At 39.1% G+C, this 25,435-nt stretch overlaps 1 protein-coding gene across 2 annotated transcripts in view; it reads right to left on the bottom strand.

The window, feature by feature from the left end:
• LOC100467394 (tubulin-specific chaperone cofactor E-like protein) overlaps positions 1-25,435 on the bottom strand; it is a 160,432-nt gene that overhangs the window by 116,389 nt on the left and 18,608 nt on the right. For both annotated transcript variants that reach the window (XM_034665989.1, XM_034665990.1), the window contains 6 exons: positions 19,848-19,997; positions 17,825-17,964; positions 10,665-10,846; positions 9,098-9,354; positions 6,111-6,237; positions 4,546-4,662 (listed from right to left, as the gene is read on the bottom strand). In XM_034665989.1, coding sequence (XP_034521880.1) covers positions 4,546-4,662; positions 6,111-6,237; positions 9,098-9,354; positions 10,665-10,846; positions 17,825-17,964; positions 19,848-19,980 — 956 coding nt within the window. In that variant the 5' untranslated portion in view covers positions 19,981-19,997. The remainder of the gene's footprint in view (positions 1-4,545; positions 4,663-6,110; positions 6,238-9,097; positions 9,355-10,664; positions 10,847-17,824; positions 17,965-19,847; positions 19,998-25,435) is intronic.

The raw sequence follows: 25,435 nt of genomic DNA, 5'->3' as shown, positions 1-25,435 counted from the left end.
CGCTTGTATATGCTCTCTCAATAAATAAATAAAATCTTAAAAATAAATTTAAAACAAACAAACAAAAAAACCGACAAAACACTACTAGGGAACAGGTATTACAGTGGCTATACATCAACTTTGGCTGTCCAGCATCTGAATGCCCTTCTGAATTGAGGGAAACCCAAGATAGATGAGAAGCAAGAACTACTTTCCACTAGAGAAGCTAAAGAGAAGTAAATGTTCTCTTTCTTCTTTCCCTGAAAGCCAGAACATGGAAAGGTAACAAACCAACCTAACCATAACTAGAAATGCAAAGACACGAGGCCTAACAGAGCTTATTCACAGATACAGAAGAATCAAGAATTCAAAGGCATGGCTGTAAATGTTGGGAGGACTTGGGGGGGGGGCGGGCAATGAAATCTAGCAGCGTGTGATGACTGGCCAGTGATCAGTGTCAGAAGTATCCTGTCTATAGAGTGAGATACAGAAAGCGTGGCTGTGCCTGGCTTTCCATCAATCCTGCCCAAGCCTAATTCTCAAATTTTCTTGTCAATTCTGTGAGCCACACAGTATTCATTATTCTTTTACTCACTTCCTACCCTACTCAAGTTGGCCAGAGTTGGTTTTTGTTGTGTGCACTAAGAAACTGGCAGCAGGGAGATCACTGGCAAGAGCCCCTCTGGTAATTACGGGCAATTTGAAATTGGTTTCTGGCCTAGTATGGCCCAGTGTCATATCAGTGCTCATGGAAGGGATTCTGCAAAGGCCTTGACACGGAGCAGTGAAATAACTAATGACCACTTGTGGTCCCATGGAAAGCTCCAGGTGATTGAGAGAGTGCTGCCAAGAATAAGCCACCGTGAAGGGCAGGAAGAAGGCAAGGCTATGAGGTAGAGCACCTGCTATTCGAAAGGCACAGGACAGGCTAAATTAAGAGAACATTAAGGTTGAAAACCTATAAACTAGGCTCGAAGCACAGACTGAAGCCCAGGTACTTTCAAGAAAAGGCTCTTTTCTCTCTTACAAAAATGGTAGCTATAAAAACAGTCTGATGCTCCAGATTGCTGAATTACAGGTCAGTTAAATTTGTATCCATACTGGAACTATTATATGAAAGCTGAAGCACTGGCTGGGAAGAGAGCAGGTGGGGGAGATGAATTGGAGTGGAGGTTTACATAAAGGAAAACACTGAGGGGTGGGAACATCCTGAATCCCTAATCCTCACTTAACCCCCTTGCGAGCAGTTTGAATGAGATTGTTCCTCTCTTGCTTGAGAAGGCGGTAAAATCCCCCTGCTTAAGGGAATTACCTTGCAAGAGTAAATGAATTCCCACCTGCCTCATCCTTCTACACATACACTCCACTCTCCTACCATCAGATCCCAGCATGCTCTGTGGGGTTGACGACAAAAACGTCAAAAGAATTAGAAGAATTTGGTTATATGGATAAAAATATAGGAAATGAGTACAGGAATAGATTCTGAGCGTGCTGACCAAGGAAGAAGTAGCAATTCTAGACCTCGCTGATGCTGTTGGTACAGGTACATTACCAGAGATTCTGAGTTCAGAAAGCTAGCTTCGGTGGCTGAGAGTGGTTCTCCATTTTTGTTTAGTTGGAGGGTTAGAAATTGGACTCGTGGTGGTCTATGCTACAGGAAGCTGAGATGCCATGAATTTGGGGGATAATGTAGAAGGAGAACATAAAACACTCAGGACACAGGAATCATGGAAATTATTGCCACCCAGTACCTTTTCACCCATCTCCATCCATGAACCCTAAAAGGACCCAGAAGACACTTCCTTTTCTAAGGCCTTGAAAAATACGTTAGTGAGTAGAACAGTCACATCTTTGAAAAAACGTTTTATAGGCCTGGAAGATACTGAAATCACTTTGCCCATGTCAATTTCAAGAAGAATGGAAGAGACTAAGCAGGGACATTTAACCACTAGTGAGTGGTAAAGTAGGCATAATTACATAAACAGGCAGCAAGGCCAGAGTGGTAAATAAAATAGCTTGAATCTTTTACAGTAGCTAATTGGTCATAGTCCAGTGGTGAAAGTCGGGCATTGTGGTGTCTAGGGAGGACAGTGCCAGCAGAGACACACGACGCCAAATACAAGGTAGAACCCTGGCTGTCCTTGCTGCTCCTGGTTCCTATCTACATCTGGTTCCTCAGCTTGCCTAACAGTTCTTGTAGTTTCTCAATATCCTTCTAATAAATTCCTTCTGTGATTAAAGATGATTTCTGTGACCTGCATTCAAGAATACAGACTAGTGGGGCGCCTGGGTGGCACAGCGGTTAAGCGTCTGCCTTCGGCTCAGGGCGTGATCCCGGCATTATGGGATCAAGCCCCACATCAGGCTCTTCTGCTATGAGCCTGCTTCTTCCTCTCCCACTCCCCCTGCTTGTGTTCCCTCTCTCGCTGGCTGTCTCTATCTCTGTCAAATAAATAAATAAAATCTTTAAAAAAAAAAAAAAAAAGAATACAGACTAGTGCAGAGGCCTATACGCACTTTAGGGTACTTATGCTATCAGGACAGAAAACCACATACTGTTGTGTATATATACTACTCCTTGTAGCAGATGAAATTAAACTATAATGATGGACTTATGGCCAAAGCCCAAATATTTACTTCTCCTACTAATAAGTTAGATGGAATCAAATGAAACTATAGATATTACACTATTTTTTACCAAAATAAAACAAAACAAAATTTATGCTGCTTAACCTAATACTTCTAGGTTGTATGACAAGGCATAATAATATTTATTTCTCCCTACTTGGCTGTGCTTAGCTAACTTTAAAAAGCAATCTTCAAAATTCTTACTTAATTTATCTAATTTTTTTTTTAAATTCAGGCTTTAAAATACTACTAACAAAACCACAAAATCTTTTTATATAGTACTGGTTAAGCCTTACAGAGGGCTAAGCCCCTCAAATCCTGTAAATAATGGACAAGTCTGGGGAAAATTTGATATGTTTAGTAAGCATGAATTAGAATTGCAGAAATTTGTAGCCAGAAGGACCAACTGATTTGACTCACATACACTCCTAATTTGCATCCTATTTATCTAACGTGATTTCATATTTTTTGTTAAAGTTATTAAGGAAAGCATATAACATTTTTAGTAAGTGGTTCTAGTTACCAAAACCCAGAAACCAGTTTTGGGGGTATTTTTTTTTCTTGTATATTTACCCATATTATACCTGCTACATTTCCTTTTGCATTTATGGAGTATTAAATGTAGCTCCTTCCCAACTGTCATGCACTGTTGGTAGGAATGTAAATTGGTGCAGTCACTGCGGAAAACAGTGTGGCTGTTCCTCAAAAAATGAAGAACAGAACTACCAGATAACCCAGCTATTCCACTTTTGGGTATTTACCCAAAGAATATGCAAACATTCATTTGAAAAGATATATGCACCCCTATGTTTACTGCAGCATTATTTACAATAGCCAAGATATGGAAGCAACTCAAGTGTCCACAAATAGACGAATGGATAAAGAAGATGTGGCATGCACACACACACACACAAATACACACACAGTGGAATATTAGTCATAAAAAAGGATGAGATCTTGGCATTTGCGACAACATGGATGGACCTAGAGGATATTATACTAAGTGAAATAAATAAGATAAAGACAAATGCTATATGATTTCACTTATATGTGGAATTTAAAAACCAAAACAAACAAGCGAAAAGTAGAATCAGACCTATAAATACAGAGAACTGGCAGTTGCTAGAGGGAAGGGGGCTGGGCGATGGGCAAAATGGGTGAAGGGGAGTGGGAGATACAGGTTTCCAGGGATGGCATGGATAAAAGGTACAGCCCAGGGAATATAATGAATGGTGTAATAGTATTGTGTGGGGACAGATGGTAGCTACACTTGTGGTGAACATAGCACAACATACAAACTTGTTGAATCACTACGTTGTGCACATGAAACTAATGTGACACTGTGTGCCAACAATACTCAAATAAAAAAAATAAATGAATATTAAAAAAGGCAGTTCCTCCTCAAACCATGTATGCTAACTCTTCAGATACTTAAAGGTAATTACTAATTCAGCCCTTGGCATCTCTCTTCATTCTTGACCATCCTAATTCCTTTAGTATTTCCTCAAGAGTCTGTTTTCTAGTCCTTTCCTCATATTCCCTCAACCTAATGCCTATTTGCCAAATCTTCCAAACTGCAGAACTTAGTATATCCTGAAAGCAGATCAATGTGAAAGAAGAGACCAGCTTTGGGGGTAGGTGAAGATGTGTCCCTGGAGAAGAGGACCGAACAGGAATCAATGATATGGAGTATGAAGTGGAAGGAGGCAAATACTTACCCAACCATTCTTAATACAAGTGCAAGGCTAGAAGAAATACACTGTGGAAAATGAGATAAAATGGGTTTGCTTTGTGTTTCTTCCTTTTTTTTTTTTTTTAACCTATCACCAAAGTCCTCTAAGAGGGTCCAGTAACAAATTATTAGATTCGCTCTTACACAACAGTTCTTAAATTGCCTCAATACTTGTAAATGTTGTTAAACCAGTGAGGGGTTTTTACCTGAATGGCACTTCCTCCTGTGGAACATCCACGTAGTAACGTATAAAAAATCTCTCAGAATCTTCTCGCTCACCATCAGTAACAACACTGCCATTAAGTTTGGAAACTGATGGCAATCTGTAAGTAAAAACCAAAATAAAGATATTTTAAGACAGTGAGAATATTTAGCTTTAGAAATAAAATCATTGGTTTGTGGCCCCGTCTTACTCTCTTGAGAGGACACGTTTGATGTAACTCTGTTCATGTACGACTACTTACGTGAACTAAAGTGGTATAAAATAAAAGGACCAAAATATGTAAAGTTTCATCTTTAGATGGGACACTGACCTTTTATAATTATACTTTACCTTTCAAAATAAGATCCTAGCCAGCACTGTCCAACTTAAAAATAATGCAAGCCACATATATAATTTTAAATTCTCTAGTAGCCATATTTAAAAAAATAAAACAGGCGAAATTCATTTTAATAATTTATTTAATCCAATAGATCAAGGATTTAATCACTTCAACCTGTAATCAATACTAAAAAATAACTAATAGGATACTTTACATCCTTTTTTTCATACAAAGTATTCAAAGGCCAGTGTATAGTTTACACTCTCAGTTCAGACTAACCATAATTCAAGTACTCAAAAGTCACACAGGGCTAACGGCACCACAGTGGACAGTACAGGTCTACAAGAAGTCAGGACAAATGGGTTCTCCTGTCCAGGAGTTAATTTATTATCTTTACAAAAGAATTATGGAAAGAAAATAAAGCATAAAGCCTACTACAAGCCTTATTCTTTTTAGAAGAAAAGTATGCTGAAATGTATTTCTCCAGTGAGATATTAATGTGTATGCCCACAACTGGAAAGCAGTATGGATCTGCTGGGTGTTAGCTGGGCAGAAGGATCAACACCCTGTTTGAAGAACCACTCGTCTTTAAGGAACCGTAAAGCCCCTTTCAAAACTACTATGCATAGTACACAAAGAAAAGAGATGAAAGGTCCGTGGCCCTTTACATCTTAGACAGAATCTTATCATTGCTAAAGGCTCACACAGAAATCAACACTCATTTCAGTGGTCTCGGGGAGCAGAGTCAGAGACACAAAAGGCAGGGGAGTCAGAGGAAGAACAGAACGATGTTTGAGTCATGTTTGAGTCACTCTATACTCAAGAAGAAAACATAGACGCTGCTCTCTAAGTTTCACACTAATGAAATAGCCCAATATTTAGGTAATACTTTAAATGACCACTATGTTAACAGAGAAAATATAGACAACTAAAATTGAATCATTCCTTATTATATCTAATTTTTCTTCATAATCCAAGACAGGACTTCAAATATTGTAAATATTAAAAAGTATAAAAATAGAATAGATTTGTGAGGGAATGTTTCAGTGGTCTTGGCAGGCCAATTACATTTCCTATCTTTCTTACCATATTGAGTTCCTTTTCTCCTAGGATTTGAAGGTACAAGAAACAGATAAAACTTACAGGGCACTCCCCCCCCCAGTAGAGCGTTATCCTTCTAATGAAACAAGGCCCTGAGAGAAGAAAGGAGAGTAATCAGGACAACAGACCTGGCTATTACCAATTTCCTCCGCTCCTCGGTGGTATATGGCTGCAGAAGAGGAATTCCTAGCAATCTCACTTCTTCAAGTTTGGGAAATGAATTTAGTTTGTCAATGTCTTCCCAGGACTGCAAACCTAATTTGAGAAACATATTGTTTAAGTAAATACAGAAAAGCGCACAAATAAGAAGACGAACATAGAAAAAAATTACTTCAATTAATTTCTGGAATGTTAAAATCCTTATAACCTAGTTAGAGATCCTGAACATTTTCTTCATCCGAGGAAAGAACAGAATACAGTTAAACACCATAAAAACTTCCCTATAGCCTCTCCTATCCCTGTGAACCCAGTGGTCAAGGACAGAGAACTCTATTCTCCAACACCCCACTAATGTACTGATTCTCCACCCAAATGACTTGTAAAGAGCATCTCTGGTGGTTTCAGTAAGCAAGATGTATGCCATGATTACACAAAAAAGGTGATGTGGTCAACTCTTTCATCAAATACAGACTCACAGAACAGAACTTCTGATCAGGGTTGATACTGTCAGACTCAAATTTTTACCTAACAAATTCTAAAACGGGGCAAGGTCAGCAGAACCAGAAACTAAATATTTTCTTTCTTACATACTATCCTCATTTTGCGGACAGGGAAAACAGATTTTAAAAAATAAAACAAACAGGGGCGCCTGTCGTTAAGCATCTGCCTTCGGCTCAGGGCGTGATCCCAGAGTCCTGGGATCGAGCCCCGCATTGGGCTCCCAGCCCCGTTGGGAGCCTGCTCTGCTTCTTCCTCTCCCACTCCCCCTGCTTGTGTTCCTTCTCTCGCTGGCTGTCTCGCTCTCTGTCAAATAAATAAATAAAATCTTAAAAAAAAAAAAAAGAAAAACAAACAAAAACAGAGAACCTGAACCATTGGGTAAGAACATTCAACAAATTAAAACTGTTTCATGCTTAAAAAAAAAAAATTCTTCCTATGGCTGTAAGCAAATATATCATTCCAAGTCGATACTTGGCACTGCTAGGAAAAATATGCCTGTAATAATGAAGCTGGTCAATTTTACAACACATTAACTCTATTTCAGAGAAGGTAGTCCCTTCCTATTTCTATCCACCTGCAGCACGGGTAAAAGCAGAGGAGCAATATACGAGGGCTCTGGTACATGGCCATTTCAAGCCACAACCACTCTCTTCCCTTCAGAATGGTATTTCCATCCAGCAGGAAGAACAGGGTTAGCTCAAGGGGTGTCGAGTTGTGCAATCAACAGCTTCCTTAGGCAAAATACTGGTTTTTAAAACCTAATTCCTACTCTTATGACTTCTAGGCAAATTAAACTGTGTATGTTTTTTCAATTGTAGATTAGAGTTATTTTTAGTTACAAAGTTATTTTAAGAAATAGGCTGAAAGACAATGTCAAGAGAATAAGAAAAGCCACAGACTGGAAGAATATATTTGCTAAAGACATATATGATAAAGGATCGTTACCCAAAATATGCAAAGAACTCTTAAAACTCAACAATAAGAAAATGAACAACCCTAATAAAAAAATGAGCAAAAGACCTGAACCAACATCTCACCAAAGAAGATACACAAATGGGAAGTAAGCATATGAAAAAATGCTCAATGTCATATGTCATTAGAGAACTGCAAATTAAAACGAAGTTCCACTACACACGTGCAAGAATGGCCAAAACACAGAGCACTCACAGCACCAAAGGCCGACGAAGGCGTGGAGCAGCAGGAGCTCTCAGACCTTGCTGGTGGGAATGCAAAATGGTGCAACCACTTCGGAAGACAGCTGGCAGTATCTCATAAAACTAAACATATTCTTACCATATGATCTAGCAATTGCACGCCTTGGCGTTTACCCAAGTGAACTGAAAACTTATGTCCACATAAAACCCTGCCCACGGAGGTTTACTGCAGCTTTATTAATAAATGCCCAAACTCTGAAGCGACCAAGATGTCCTTCAGCTTGTGAGTGGATAAACTGTGGGACATCCAGACAACGGGGCATTACTCAGTGCTAAAAAGAAATGAGCTATCAAGCCATGCAAAGATATGGGGGAAACTTAAATGCATATTCCTAAGTTAAAGAAGCTAATCTGAAAAGGCTACACGCTTTATGATTCCAGCTATACGACATTTTGGAAAAGGCAAAACTATGGAGTCAGGAAAAAGCTCAGTGGTTGTCAGGGATTGGGGGGTACGAAGAGACGAACAGGCAAAACATAGAAGGTAGTCAGGGCAGTGAAACTACTATGAACGATACTATAAAGGAGGAGACGTGTCATTACACATTTGTCCGAACCCACAGAATGTACAACACCAAGAGTGAACCCTCATGTAAACCGTGGACTTTGGGTGATGGGACAACATAGGCTCAACTAGAAGAGATATATCACTTTGGTGCTGGCACGCTGACAGTGGGATGGTTGTGCGTATGTGAGAGCAGGGAGGGTGTGGAAATGCTGTACTTCCTGATCAATTCTGTTCTGAATTTAAAACTGTCCTAAAAAGATGAAGTTTATTAATTAAAAAAAATAGGCTAAAAATATGTATTCCCGTGAGACACAGAACTGGATGGCAGCAAACCGGCAATCAGTCATATATAAATACTAGAAAAGTGAGCCTTTACAAGGTATAGTAGGTTGAAATTCCTTAACCTAAATTGAGACAAAATAGTCTAGTTTGTAATTCTCCGTACTTCTCTTACTCTGCCTTTTACTGTCCAATTCATCAATTTCACCTCCCTCCTTTCATAGCAGGACCCCTTTAATAGATAAAATAGGATGCTCTGCCACTTGACATTTATCAGAGCATTCATGAAAACGAACACCTTAAATTTAGCTAATCAATAGGCATCTGCATGTTACTCTTGAAAACGCAACCTATAAGAAGCCAGAGCCACGAGTGAAAGAAACAGGCGTTCATTTATTTCATGCATACGTTCAGATCGATTTGCTTGTAGAACGAGAACAGGCCGGTGCCTCACCTGACTTGTGGAGGCTGATGGATCGCAGATTAGGGAACAACCTGGCCAGTGAATCATCAGGCTCCTCAATAGCATTCAGATGATTATTAGCCAGGACGAGAGTATCCAGTGAAGGAAACATAACTCCTAACTTCCGGATTTCAGTCCAGTCTTGGAGGTTATTGTCTGTTATATGTAGTAGCTTAAGAGAATGACAGCAAATAGAAGGACAAGACACTGTTTCATAGTCATTAAGGCACAGGAAGAGCTCCTCCAAACTGCAGAGAGAAAAGGAAATATTTCATTGTTTAAAGCAGTTAAGTTTCCACCTTGCAGCTACTTTCATTTGTCCAGTAGATAAGTGCCTACTATGTGGGAGACTCTGGTAGGGATTGTGGGGAAAATATAAAGACGTCTTCCTAAAGCTTACCCAGAGCTGGGAAGACAAAACCTAAAACACATAAAACAGCAGAGAACGATATAACCCAGGACTAAATCAATTTTGTGCTTAAATAACTAAATGCCAAATAAAGCAGTACTAACTCCAAGTACAATAGCAGCTCATACAGGAGTGGAATTGAAATTGCAGTTAGAATAATCAGGAAAAAATGCATGGCCTGGAAGGAAGGGTAGACTTGCATAAGTTGCAAGGACATAGAGGAAAATTCCATAAACAGCATGAATAAAATGTTTAGAAACAGAAGTAGTAACTGTCATTTACTGAATTCCTACCATGAAGCAGGCTCTGCTCCAAGTGCTTCATGGACTGTACTGCTATTTCTGCAAGGTAGATACAACTATGTCCATTTTATAGACAAGGAAACTGAGCTTAGTGAGGTTAATGACCTTATCAAAGGTCATATGGTCAGTCAGTGGAACTGGGATTTAAAAGCTCATTCTAGGCTGTGCTAGAAGCTGCATGCAGTGAGGAGACCAATCTCATGAGAGGGACAGTGAGAAACTCGGATGGAATAAATGGGGAGAGAGCAGATTCAAAGGCCTTTATCATTTCCATAGTTAGACAAACTATAGTTTCACATATTTCTTCAAACTACTTCCTTTGAACACTTACGTGCATACTCAAAGCTAGATACAAACAAATCTAAGAAAGTATTTCTAAACTGACAAAACAGAAACATAATTTCTTGTTTAATCTATTGAAAAGAGTTCCACTTTCCCATCAGGCCAGCGAGGCACTTAATCATCTAAGTGTTAACATATTTTATAGATACTATGATTTTTTTTTTCCTCCCAAAGAAAAGCTCTGAGGCAAAATTCTGAAATCAGGTAATCAGAAGATTAAAATGGAGCAAGGGTGGGTTGATGTAGAAATGATAAAGTGCTTCTCAGGGATATTTTCTAGCCAAAGGATGACAGATCCTATGTCTTGGTGCTACTCAACACTGAGCACGTATTGCAATGAAAATGCTACTAAATGACCCTCACACCCTCATTCTTATTACTTCATTCTTCTGACCTCATTCTCCATCCACTCTGCTGTTCTAGCGTTTCTGAGATGGGAGATCAGCAGTAATTCTATGTACTAACAAAGATGGCGACCCCTCTCCATCATGCTCTCTGGGCTTACTCTGGTAACTCCTGCAGTATCGTGTGGACTGTCTCCCAAGAAGCTTTGCTGTTGTTGAGGACAAGTTTGCGAACCCCAGAGAAGGACCCAGCACATGTTCTTTCTAAAACCGACAAATTCAGAGGGTTGGAACTCAGGTTTAGAAACTCCAACTGGGGAACATTTGACACAATTTTACTGACCTAGGGAGAAAAAAAGAAATGCATATCAGGCAGTAGTCAGAGTTTTTAAATAGCACGCTCACAAAGCTTAAGTGATGGATCTCCAGGAAAGGGGCCATTCATATTAGGGAGTCCTGTGTTAGTGATGGTAACTGCAGAGGGCAAAAGTAATTTCAACGAATCTCAGCAAATAATTTAATCTTTCTATGAAACAGAATGTACCATTAATTGAAAATTAATGGTACAAAAGAAAGACCTTCCATGTTGCCTTGGGCAAGGTTTTTGATTTTGTTCTATATGATATTCTCTTTGATAAATGGAGAAAAGACAGTTTCAAGGACATTTTAGGCCACAAGTTTCTAAAGAGCTGAGATTGGGTCATGTAATTCTCTTTGAATTTCCCCTTCCTTTTGTCCTCCGTACAACATTAAGGCTAATTAAAGGTTTATTGAAGAACACACAGTAACAGCTCAAGTGTTCCAAATTGACTACACAGACACGATCACTTAGAAACAGTTTCAGCTTGGTTCAAAGATGATCATACTTCAAAATACATATAGTCAAAAACCAAAAAGCATCCATAACTATATAAGAAAAGAGAAAACATGATCATCAATTTAATGATTTAGCTAGCAACTTGGTAGGCAAGAAGGGTTTTTATAAAAAAGGAAATCAGCATTCCTGATCTTAACTATTTGCTCCGCATAGTACTAGTCTCTTTGATATAGCTTATTTCACTCAATTCTCAAAACAACTTGCAAGATAACAATTTACATGTTAAAAAATGAAGAAACTGAGGCTCGGATATGTTAAATAATTTGACTAAGGTCTCAGCGTCATAAAAACCAAATCCAGGATTTAAAAATAGGAATCACTGTTCTTCTAGCATACCACCACTGGTAAATTATAAATATACCCCGGAAAAAAGAATAAAGAACTAACTTAAACAAGTATGAAGTAAATGTTAGCCCAGTAAATGGATTAAGCCTCACTGTGGTAACTAAACTTTATGAGAAAAGGAGTACAACAGAATAGTTAGCATTGGTTTCACAGTCAAAAAACCTGGGTTCAAACCAGGTTCCAACATTTCCTAGCTGATGGGTTATTTCACCTTCCCGCGTTTCATCTGTAACACAGTGAAAACAGGACCCACCTGTTTCACAGGACTGTGAATCGGATTAAATGAGATACATGTGTAAAGCACTTAACACAGTGATTGGTACACCTTTTAGAAATTTATTTCCTTACCTATTCCCCAATAGCATACAAACTCCATGAAAGCAAGGATAGTACTTACCTAGTTCACTACTGCATAGTGGGCGCCTAATGTTTGCTGAATAAATTAATGGCACAAAATCATTCAGTAAATATAACTATTACTAACATAGTAAGTATAGTATGAACCAACATGTCAACCTGGCTGTATGTTATATTGTATTTATTTTTATTTAAATATGTCCTATTTAAAATCATTGGTATGGGGCGCCTGGGTGGCTCAGTCTGTTGAGCAGCTGCCTTCGGCTTGGGTTATGATTTTGGAGTCCTGGGATCGAGCCCCACATAAGGCTCCCTGCCCAGCGGGGCATCTGCTTCTCCCTCTGCCTCTCCCCCTACCCTCCCACATAAGCTCTCTCTCTCTCTAATAAATAAATAAAATCTTTAAAAAAAATAAAATCATTGGTATAATTTCAAAAAGACACTAATTCCCAGGGTCTACCATAAATTATTAAATCAAGAGCTTCGAAGGTGAGATGAGCTTCATGGTTGGGACCTGGATTCTGTTCCTTGTCAGAGCTCCACAGCTTATGCCAAAAAGGTACCCAGTGTCAAGAAGTACGGGTGGAAAGAAAAAGTAATGTGTACTTCACCTCGGATTTATGTGTACTACACGGGTCAGGAGCTCTAAAATCACTGGGAAGTGGACTAATGCCAAGAAGGTTCAGAGAAGCAGGTCAGAGGGCACGGTCTTCACACTAGTCCAGCTGTACCACACACTAACCTTGTGAAGTGGGACCATCTTTATTTTCATTTTGCAAATGAAGAAATGAGCTATCTTTTAGAGAAAAACACGCTAGGCTTCAGTTTAAAATGTAAGTCATTTATACCAGTCTGCACATATTCTCTCGCCTTATCCCTTTTGTGATCAAATGGTACCAAGCATTTGTGTGACATACGGCCAGGATGTGGAGTTCAGTCTGTGGCTACCACACAGCTAAATGGTCCACACACGGATCGGTCCTGTACTGCGCTCTACGGCCTGAATACCAATGCTGCGAAGGGCTCCCGTACAGGAGACGACAGTCAGCCTGGTTTCAACTCTTTTAAGGGCAAAAGCACATGAAGAGGAATTGCACTCCAAGTACAGCATGAAGAATAACAACGATCATATAACCCCAGTTAAATAAAAACAGAAACCTCTTGCTAACCACCATTCCTCATACTTTATTTTTATAATAAAAAGAAAAAAATACCCCCAAATGGATAATTTAAAGGTTTTTGGAGGAATTCTCCCAGAAATTGTGTGATATAATCTTCATATTCTGCATCTATACTGTCGTTCCATAATAATAAAGATTTAGAATAATGACTTATTAGCTTTGGAATATTCTAAAAAAATTGTAACTGGACTACAGTCAAATAATTCAGACGGGAAAAAATAATTTACGTTAGAAATAAATAGCTACATTCTTTAAAAGGCTAATGTTAAAAAGGATTTTGGGGTAACCTTACATTCATGATAAGATTTTACAGAGTATATTAATTAAATTTACTTATAAAAATGTCCTAATAGCAAAGGCTGACAAACAAACATTCAGTAAGTTTCTAGAGCAGTACACTGACTTACCTTTTTTAAATTCTAAAAATAAAAAAGAAAAGACTCCTCTAGCTACTGTGATACAGTGGACCCTTGAACAACGCAGAAGTTAGGGGGCGCCAACACCTACAAAGCTGAAAATCTTCCTGTAAATTTTGACTCCTCCAAAACTTAACTACTAACAGCTTACTGTGGATAGGAAGCCTTACAGATAACACCAACAGTCGATTAACATACCTCGTATGTTGTATGTATTACAGACTGTATTCTTACAATAAAGTGAGCAAGAGAAAATTTTTTTGTTTTGCTTTTGCTTTGTCGTAGTAACGTGTTTTATTTTGTTTTCATGTAGAGAAACATAAAGAAAACTAAAAAACACCCTAAATTCAACAGCCCACTATCTTCATTGATGTCGAAACAAAACAGTAACAAAATGTTCACAGTTATGAAATTCGAACAGAACAAATTGAAATTTTTCTTGTGATTCTTCCCAGAAAAAAAGATGTATGCATATTCCAACATATATACTTACATCTCTAGCTATTCTAGAATTTTACACAAAAGAGACCCTCTTGGGGCGCCTGGGTGGCTCAGTTAAGTATCCAACTCTTGATTTTAGCTCAGGTTATGATCTCGGGGTCGTGGGATCGAGCCCCATATTGGGCTCCATGCTGGGCATGGAGCCTGCTTGGGATTCTCTCTCTCTTCCTTTGCCCCTCCTCACCCTCTCTCTCTCTCTCTCCATCTCAAAAAAAAAAGAAAAAAAGAGATCCTCTTTTTATACTTAACCTTTTTACTTTTTCTTTCTTTCTTATGTTTCAAGTTTTAATTTAAATACTAATTAGTTAATGTAGAGTGTAATATTGGTTTCAGGAGTAGAATTTGGTGATTCATCACTTACATATAACACCCAGTGCTCATCACAAGTGCTCTCCTTAATTTCCATCACCCATTTAGCCCATACCCCACCCACCTAGAGAAAATATTATTAAGAACACCGTAAGGAAGAGGAATTTTATTTACAGTACTGTCCTGTAAGAAGTCTGCATGCAAATGAACCCCTGCAGTTTAATCCTGCATTGTTCATGCGCAGAAAGGACAAGAACTTACATGACCTTCTAGGTCTCCACAATTCTATGATTTAATAGAGGACCCTCTACTCTGGCTTCTAGAAATGAAGAAACTAAAGTTTTAAGAAAAAAGGGGAAAGGGTTGTAAGATAACAATCTGTAACTTATACCCAAGCTATTCTCTGCCTCACCTGGGGGGCTAATTCCTCCCTCCTCTCAACTACTTGGTTTAATATCTTTTATAAAATGGTTTTGATAAGGAAGGGAGGAAAAAGGAGATGCCTTGGGAAAGGTGAGACGAAAATGTACTTAGCTAAAATTCAAGTCAAAAGCTAAAAAAATCCATCTTTTTTCACACGTGGATGCCCAATTTTAGAAGGATGGAGACAAATCTTTGCCTCCTCCAACAGTATTACACCTCTCACTTGCATTTATCTTTATCTCTGGATATCCAGCAGCCAGTAGTTCAAACTACAAAAGAAGTAACTTATAACATTAGTGACCATTCTAAACACTAAAAGAACAAACTATATTATTTTGCTATCTCAAATACAGGCCAAAATAAACTTACTTAATGGCCAAGAACAAATTATCTTTTTGGTAATCAGGTATACGGGTTGCAATGGGGTTGAAATGTAACATCTTAAAACTGTGACCTATGGGGCATTGGTAGCCTAGCAAAGAGTTTAATCAATCCTAAAAATCAATATGCTTCTGCTGTCAGTATTTCTCCCACCTCCCTGTGCTCTGATAGATATTCTAGAAGATTGGGATCAATTACAGTTAAAGCAAAGGGCAAAAAATAAAGGAATGATGAAAATAAAAATAAATTGGAAGACGGGAGGCTGAAGGGTAGCAGAAGCAAAGACTTATTTGAAAACTGCCTGGAAACAGACTATAGAGCACATGTAAGAAGACATCAACGGAGCACAAACAGAGCTCAAAGGAACACAGGACCCTCTGTCCATATATGTCCGTGTGGCCTGGAAAATATTTAGTGTAGACCTTTGTCTAAGCAGAGAAAAGGCTGAGTTGCCTAGTGTGAGCTTTGTGTTCTGATCCATACTGACATAGATTGTTCTCCTGAGGCAGCAGCTCTATCACTATGAAACTGCTCCCACCACTTGGCAAAGGCTTAGCTTATGTACGTGGTCAGAGCACGAAGCACAAAACCTTTCTGAAATTTTACACTCCCAAAGAAACATATTTAAGGGAATCAGCCTATGAACATAGGAGGTGAAAAGATTCAGAGAAAAATCTGGTCTGACTTGTCACCCATGCAGGTTAAAAACTCTCACCAGACGTTCAGCAGCAGACTACTGGGGGAATCAGGGAGGAGGGTGAACAAGGCAGCGCTTCTGGCATCTGTGCAGTGTGGACAGAGCACGCACATCACTTAAGCATCTCAAAGGACCAGGAAGGCACAGACTGTAATCTGCATAACAGTGAACTATACTAGTTGTTTAGATAAATGAATTAATAAACACATGTACAAACAGAGATTATTTCTTGGAACAGCCCAGTAAATCGGCACATATTAACAAGTCACTTAAAAATCAAATGTGCATCTCAAAGAATTTGGTAAACATCTCAATAAAAGTAGGAAATATAACCAGAAGCATAGTTATCAGATTAGACAATGAAATAGAGAAATATAAGAAAGGCAGAAGAAGACTAGGTTGTAGACAGATTTTTCTTAAAAAGCTATCTTCAGATTTGTATAGCATTTAATACCTACAAAGCACCTCAATGATTAATTTTATCTGCAGCCCTGTCTTAGGGATGAGCAAAGTGAAGCACTAAAGGATTAAGTGAGTTTCTTAAGATCATAGGAAAAGTTGAAGCAAGTGGTTTTGATTGATCCTTAAGATATAATCTTTTGTTCATTAATGCAATCAATAAACATTTGAGTACCTAGTATGACACTCTGGGTGCTGATGGTAATAAAGACAAAAATCTCTACTTTGAATAAGCTCACAGTCTTAGGAAAACTGTCAAGTAAGCAAGAGATTGCACTACATTGTGATAAGTGATTGCATTTATCACAGCATTGTGATATAGGTACTGGGATAATCTGCCTCTTCCTGAGTGAGAGCCAAGGAAAGTTTTATAGAGGAATAGCGACTTGGGCCAAGTCTTGAAAGATACAGAGGAAGAGGTCAGGTAGACAAGGAAAAAGAGCAGTAGATTCAGAATGAATAAAAGCAAGGAAGATTTCATGTCAAGAGTTTATCATGAGCTGCAAGAAAAAGCATATGGCTAAAGATGGAGATAAAGCTCTAAAAATAGCCAAGGGCCATATGGTAGAAGGCTACATTTAGAGCATCCAGGCCTTAGTTTCTAGGCGGTGAAAGGCAACTATAGGACTTTGAGCAACTATAGGACTTCAATCTTTTTCATTGATTAAAAGGGGTCTGGTCACACTATAGAAGATAGTTTACAGGAAGCAAAATAAAACCAGAGGCAGAAAGATCCATCAGGAAGCTTTCCCAAGAAAGAAGAGCCCAAATTATGGCAGGAGAATGAATCAAGGAGAAAGAACTATCTCCCCCTAATTCTTAAGCATCGCTTCCACGAGGTAATGTTATCGTCAGGTAGGCAGTGCTATATATAATAAAAGAATGCTGTAATACTTTTATTTGTCTACTTGGTGTGACTTACTCTGAGGTCAAAAGACATCAGTTATGTCAAACCACCCACGAGACTTAATAAAATAAGGGAAAGTTCTAAAATATTTGGAGTAAATTTCAGTACCAAAAAAAATATTTTTATAATCTGAGTTTAGAGCTCAAAGCAATTTTTATGTCAATTTTGAGCACTAAATGTTGAAATGGTGGTCCAGAATGAACACAGGATGTGTAAACCAGTGAGACAGTAAAAAACCCAGCTCATTGCTAGCAGTCTAAACCTCTGTGGTCTCATTAACCTCTCAACGCTCCCCAGTGCTTTTCATATTAATGAAAAACAAATTCGCGATAACAATGTTAATTGAAAAATCACCATAGAACAGCTGAAGTGGTCCATTATTTATCTTGCGACATAGGGACAAGAACCTCAGGTGAGAACCAGGAATTCGGCAGAAGTTGCCAAAATGCAGCAACGTGAAAACTTTACCTCATGCCAGTCTTCGAGTTTGTTGTCAGAAAGATCTAGTTCCGACACATGAGCACAGAAGGCAGCAATTTCTTTCTCGTCTCCTGCACATGTTATCCCACAGCTATTCAACACCAGCACACTCGGGAGGTTGAGGCGATCTGAGTCACAGGGGAAATACAACACCTTTTAAATCAGTCCAATTCTTGTCTACATACATTCAGCCCCTAGGAATCAGAGTCAAATAGTGTGAAATTACACGAGGACCTGGGAAAAAAACAGAATGTGTTGGGGTCCAAGGGTACTGAATTCTAAGGGGAAAGAGCCAAATACAGCCCAGGAGGAGATTAACGTACTGGACCAGTACCACCAATAAAGTCTTGTAGGCTTTGGCCCTGGAAGGATGGTTGATCTCAGCTGCCAACAATACAGCTATCGTCCTTGCTCTCAGCTCATCATCTGAACAAGAACATGGGATTCATCTGGACTCCCACTGTCTTCTAATTGGCCTCAATTCCTTCTTTTTTTTAATTTAGTTTAAAAGTATCATTCTGGATAGCTCCCTTTTGTCTGATGTATATTTCTGCCTTTTGCTGCCCTGGAAAATTATCTCAAACCATTAGATGGTCTACTGTGAAACCACTTTTGTTCTTCAAATTCATATCATTGAAGAAATCTTCCTTGCTTAAGTGGATCCATTTAAAAATCTATGTCTCTTTCTCTCATACTTGTCTATCAATCGTTTCCATTTCATATCCCTGGTGAATGTGTCCCTTATGAAAATCAGACTTTTAAAAATACATAATTGTAGCGCGAGGAACTGTTTCAGAGTCTTAAGCTATTTAACGAATTTGGTCAAACTGGGTACTCAAACTACTGCCTGGTTAAAAAATACATGTGTTGGGGCACCTGGGTGGCTCAGTCGTTAAGCGTCTGCCTTCGGCTCAGGGCGTGATCCCGGAGTCCTAGGATCTAGCACCGCATTGGGCTCCCTGCTCTGCTGGGAGCCTGCTTCTTCCTCTCCCACTCCCCCTGCTTGTGTTCTCTCTCTCTCTCTCTGTCAAATAAATAAATAAAATCTTCAAAAAAAAAATATATGTGTAAATAAAACTACACTTGCCCTTGTAAAAAGGACAGACATGAGAATTCAATAACTCTTTCCCTATTTGGTATAAAATAAAGACTCATAAAGGAAATATTTTATTCATGGAGGCCTCAAATTATATAATTTTTCAACTCAGTACTTTTCAGTATCAAATTTTTTCAGAATGGATTTGCATCCTGAAAAAAAATGACCAAGTAAGAAATCCATGTCTTTCTGCTATTCCAGTTTATATGGAGTGATAAGACAAGTTGTATTGAGGAACACAAGAACTAAAACACTGTTCAATCCTGACTACCATACTCACAAAGAACTACTTCCAAGACCTATTAAATACAAATGAGGCTAAGATGTAAGTGAGAGACACACCTTACACATTTCTCAATGTTGTTGATCTCTCTCACACCATAACCCCTCTCCTAGAATGCCGTGATCTCCCCTCTAACAAAGTTCTATATTCTTAAGGGATTAGTTCAAGTCTCACAGCTTTGAATCCTTTCCTGATCATACTAATTAACTCTCTCTTAAATTTTTTTCCCAATCACTGTGCCAATCATTCGGTTCAACATAACCAGCCTTGTGTTATAGGTTTGTAAATGTGAATATCTTGTAATCTAGTTAGGCTATAAGGTCACTGGGGACACCGGCCAGTCTTGTACTGTCTTGCATCCCCCAAGTTCCTCGACAGAATACCTATTTGAAACATTACCACTCAAATGTCGTTCGTGCCATATAAGTACAACTAAGATGCCTTCTGGCCAATCAGGAGGAAAAGAAATCCTTTTGAGCTTTTTGAAAAACTGATATCATAACAAAGGAGTAAGGCTACACAATTCTAATTTTGAAATAAAGGAAATAATCTGCAAACAAGACAATATTCTGGTTTGAGGTCCTAAGTACAAAGCTCTAGTAAATAACTGTTTAAGGTCACACCTTTCTTACCTTTCATAGGAGAGCCCTGAGGTGTGGCTGGGACATGGACTCCCATCCCAGGACCACGACGATAAGGGAAATTTTCAGGACTATACTTTTCACATAATACTTGCATAAAACTCCTTCCACTAGGTTGATCCATCTTCCTTTCCTAAAATTCTACAAGAAACCAAGAAATCATCAAAGTTATTTATTTGCCATATAAGAAATTTTTATTGCAAACCAATTACTTGTAAGGCACTAGCCCAGGCATTGCAGTCATATAAGACAAGGTCACTGCCCTCAGGAATTTACATTGTGGTGAGACCTTACGATTCAGGGGAGCTATGTATGCAGACAAATGACAGCAATGCAGTTCAGCATACGATAATTGCAATATAGCTTAACAGTGCCACAAGATGTAGATGAGGAGATAATCCCTTCCAGTCAAGGGTAACAGGAAGACTTTCCACTGGTACATAGGGTTTATGTGGTAAGAGGAAAAAGGACTAAAAAGAAAGATGCAGACTCAATATCGGACTAAAGAGTTTGTATGAATCCTTTGATATTTATCCCTCAAAATCCATTCTCCTCTTCTTACATAGTAAAAGAATTTTTTTTTTTTTTAAAGTAGGCTCCACACCCAGCATGGAGCCCAATGTAGGGCTTGAACTCACAACCCTGAGATGGAGACCTGAGCTGAGATCAAGAGTCAGACATGTAACCAACTGAGCCACCCAGGCACCTAAGTAAAAGTATTTTTAACTGTGTACTTAGTGCTTAGGGTTGAGTATATGACTAAGTTCTAGTTGATGGGATAGAAATAGTCTATGGCAGCTTCCGGTAATCATCCTTAAAAGATAGCCAGAGTGTAGCCTTTGCCTCCTTCGTCTCTGGGTCAATTCTTTTGCCTAGAAAACAAATGACACTTTGCACTAGGGCCCAAGGAACATACTCTAAGGAAGGTGGAACAAAGAGCTGAACGGAATTTAAGTCCCTGAGGACTTCACGGAACTGAGCTGCCATAGTGGTGCTGGGGGGGCCTATCTCTGGAAATTTCAGTGAAAGATACATAGCCCTCTGTTTTACTTAAGCCACTGTTCAGTTTTTCAGTTACTTACTAATGGACCCAATCCTGACTAATACAGAACGTTTTTTCTTTTGGTTTTGAGTTTGGGTAGAGTCTTTACTGTCTAACTTCAGCTACGGGCCGAAACATACAGTAACTCCAGCATCCTCTCAGTACTCACACATAGGTTAAAACAGGTAATATTAAAAACATGCTGATTTCTGAGAGCCTACTAATCCATTATCTTGAGGGGCTGGCCTATTATCTCTATTAAATGTAGATCAAAATACAGACAATTGACTTCTGTAGTTCCAACTATCAGATGACGAGTTTTTATTAAAACAATCAGAAAAAGGGAGGAAAATAAAGAGGACTCTAAGAAGAGGGGATATCATGAAAAAAAGTATAACTATGTGAATATACATGGTCTAACAGAAAACAGCATCAGGAGTAACTAAACAGGAACCCCAGTGGAGATCATGTGTGCTATGTTAAGGAGCCGAACTTCATTCCATAGAAAACAAGAAGAAATTAACAGGTATTAAGGAAGGGAATATAGCAACCAAAATTTTTGGCAAACTCATTCTGACAATCAAATAGCTGATGAATATGAAGGAGTACATATTGAAGGCAGGAAGAAGAGCTAGAAGGAGACTACAAAAATATAGGAGACCCAAGACATGGAAAATAAAAGCAAAAATAAATTATTGGGACTACGTCAAAATGAAAAGCTTTTGCACAGCAGAGGAAACCATCAACAAAACAAAAAGGCAACCTACTAGATGGGAAAAGACATTTGCAAATGATATATCCAATAAGGGGTTAGTATCCAAAATATATAAAGAACTTATATAACTCAACACTAAAAAGAACAAATGATCCAATCAAAACACGGGCAGAGGATGTGAATAGACACTTTCCCAAAGAAGACTACAGGTGGCCAACAGGCCCATGAAAAGATGCTCAATATCACTAATTATCAGGGAAATGCAAATCAAAACCACAATAAGGCACCACCTCACATCAGTCAGAATGCTAGTATAAAAAAGACAAGAAATAAGTGCTGGGAGAGGACGTGGAGTAAAGGGAACCCTCATGCACTGTTGGTGGGAATGTGAATTGGTGCAGCCACTGTAGAAAACTGTACTGAGGTTCCTCCAAAAATTAAAAATAGAGAAACCACATAACTCAGTATTTTCTCTACTGAATATTCATCCAAAGAAAATGAAAACACTAATTTGAAAACGTATATGCACCCTATGTTTATTGCAGCATTATTTACAATAGCCAAGAGAAGGAAGCGACCCAAGCGTCCCTCAACAGATGAATGCATACAGAGGATGTGGTGTGTATATACATACACACATACAATAGAATATGACTCAGCCATAAAAAAGAATGAGATCTTGCCGTTTGGGACAAAATGGATGGACCTAGAGAGCATTATGCTAAATGAAATAAGTCAGAAAGAGAAAAACAAATACCATGTGATTTCACTTATATATGGAATTTAAAAAACAAAACAAACAAAAAACCAGACCTTTTTTTTTTTTAAAGATTTTATTTATGTATTTATTTGAGAGGGGAGGTGGGGCAATAGAAGGACAGAATCTCAAGCAGACTCCCCACTGAGCACGGAGCCAGATGCAGGGCTTGCTCTCATGACCTGAGCAGAAATCAAGAGTTGGACGCTCAACAGACTGAGCCACCCAGGTGTCCCAAAACCAGACTTTCATTTAAAAAAAAATTTTTTTTAAGATTTTACTTCTTTATTTGACACACACAGAGAGAGTTACAAGCAGGGGAGTGGCAGGGAGAGGGAGAAGCAGGCTCCCGCTGAGCAGAGAGCCTGACGTGGGGCTCAATCCCAGAACCCTGGGATCATGACCTGAGCCGAAGGCAGATGCTTAACCGACTGAGGCACCCAGGCACCCCAAAAACCCGACCTTTAAATACAAAGAAAAACTGATGGTTGACAGACAGGAGATAGGTGGGGAGATGGGCGAAATAGACAAAAAGGATTAAAAGATACAGACTTCCAGTTATAAAAAGTCATGGAGATAAAATAAAAATACAGCATAGGGAATATAGTCAATAATATGGTAATAACGTTGTATGTATGTTGTATGTATGTAATGCATGTATGTAATAATATTGTACTAACGTTGCATGTATGTAATAACGTTGCATGCTGCCTACATTTACCATGGTGAGTATTGAGTGATGTACAGGATTGTTGTACATCTGAAACTAATATAACATTGTATGTTAGTTACACTTCAATAAAAAACAAAGTGCAACGCTCTAAAATGTTTAAAAAAAAAAACCAAAACACCCAAAACAAAAGAGGAGAGAGTTGACGAGGGCCTGAGGTAATACAGTGGTAGGACAAAGAGAAAGCAGTGGCAGATTCAAGGTCAATTTAGAAAGCAAGCTTTTCAGGAATTATGGGGGCTGAGGAGAAGACTGACCCTCAGGTGTCTGATGATACTATTAAGTAAAAAGAAAATATGAAGAGAGAGAGTTTTACAGAAAAAAATGATGAATCCCACTGTATACACATTCAGCCTGAGGCTTTGTGGACTGTCCAAGAAAACAGTCTGCAGTTGGGTGAGAAATGTGAGCTGGAGGGGAAGATTTTGGCATCATCAGGATATAGGAAATATTACTAGTGAGAACAGCAGGACAACAGAACTCTCCGGGACACTGACGTTTAAGGGACAGGCACAGGAAGCAGAGTCACGAAGGAAAAGAAAAGGAATAACCAGAGGAGAGCGTGCAGTCAACATGTTGAGAAGGTTTGATTAGAAGGGCAGCTGACAAGCAGGAGAGGATGAATGGGCTGATAAATGAGGCAGGATCAGGAAGGAGTAGGGAATCGGGACAACTGTCCAGATCTTTCCTCTTAAAACAGAAGAGGGCCGAACACGGTTATAGATAACAGAGAAGCAGGAAGGAGAGCTGAAGAGGCTGAAGAAGTCTACCGGTATGTGGTCCTAGAGAAGCAACCAGCAGGTCTGAGCATCAAAAGCTTCTCAGAAGGCTGTTCGATAGCAGCCAGATAATGCTCCGAATTGTTTACCACTGGAGGTGACACATTTACTTCACTGTGTTACACGGGTTTACTTTTGCTTATACGGTTTAATGATACTGGGCATTAGGTATTTTTCTCATGTGACTGTCCTAACTCCACCATCCTATTATGAAGGGGAGTGGAGGTGTGTCATTTTATTTCTCCAGTAAGAATTCACAGCATCTGGTTCAGTGCACTACACATAACTCAATAAATGTGGCTGAGAAGTGATAGTAGGCTCTAGTGTGCTGAGTAGAAAAAGCAGAGAATTCAGGATGGTGAGTAGTGTAAGCCCCACTCAGTTCTACAGTTTTGTGTCATCAGGCAAGATACTATTTCTCTAGGACTCAACTGTCTTTGTAAAGAAAGATATGAATATCTATACTTGGATTTCAGGGTTCCCACAGAGCTCTAAAATATACAAATGCATGATTGGGATTACAGGGCTGTTGTAAAATTCTAAAATACACAGATGTTACTAATTATATATTACAGGAGGTTGTAGCAGGGTAGAAAGCACAGGAACACAGAAGACAGCCTCTGTCATTTACTAGCTGGGTAGAACATAAGCTAGTTATGTAACCTCTCTACTTTAATTTTCATACCTATGGATGGGCGAAAATTTTTCTCTCAGGTTTGTAACAAGAATTTGAAAAAACTCATGAATATAAAAGTAGTCTTTAGGGCGCCTGGGTGGTGCAGTTGGTTGAGCGTCAGACTCTTGGTTTCGGCTCAGGTCACGCTCTCAGGGTCGTGAGATGGAGGCCCATGTCGGACTCCACACTGGGCATTGAGTCTGCTTGGGATTCTCTCCCTCCCTCTCCTTCTGCCCCTCCTCTCTCCCTCTCACAAATAAATAAATTGTTAAAAAAGAAAAAGTGGTCTTTAAAAATTGACAAGGCAGGAAACAACAAGTGTTGGAGAGGATGTGGAGAAAGGGGATCCCTCTTACACTGTTGGTGGGAACGCAAGTTGGTACAGCCACTTTGGAAAAGTGTGGAGGTTCCTCAAGAAGTTAAAAACAGAGTTACACTATGACCCAGCAATTGCACTACTGGGTATTTACCCCAAAGATACAGATGTAGTGAAAAGAAGGGGCACATGCACCCCAGTATTCATAGCGGCAAATGTCCACAATGGCCAAACTGGGGAAGGAGCCAAGATGCCCTTCAACAGACGAATGGATAAAGAAGATGTGGTCCATATATACAATGGAATATTACTCAGCCATCAGAAAGGATGAACACCCACCATTTGCAACGACATGGGTGGAACTGGAGGGGATTATGCTGAGTGAAATAAGTCAAGCAGAGAAAGACAATTATCATATGGTTTCACTTACATGTGGGGAACATAAGGAATAGCATGGAGGACATTAAGAGAAGGAAGGGAAAAATGAAGGGTGGGAAATCAGAGGGGGAGAAGAACCATGAGAGACTATGGACTCCAGAAACAAACTGAGGGTTTTAGAGGGGA

The sequence above is a fragment of the Ailuropoda melanoleuca genome, chromosome 8, assembly GCF_002007445.2.
Source record: "Ailuropoda melanoleuca isolate Jingjing chromosome 8, ASM200744v2, whole genome shotgun sequence".
In the NCBI taxonomy this organism is placed as follows: domain Eukaryota; kingdom Metazoa; phylum Chordata; class Mammalia; order Carnivora; family Ursidae; genus Ailuropoda; species Ailuropoda melanoleuca.
This window is presented reverse-complemented; position numbering and strand designations above follow the sequence as displayed.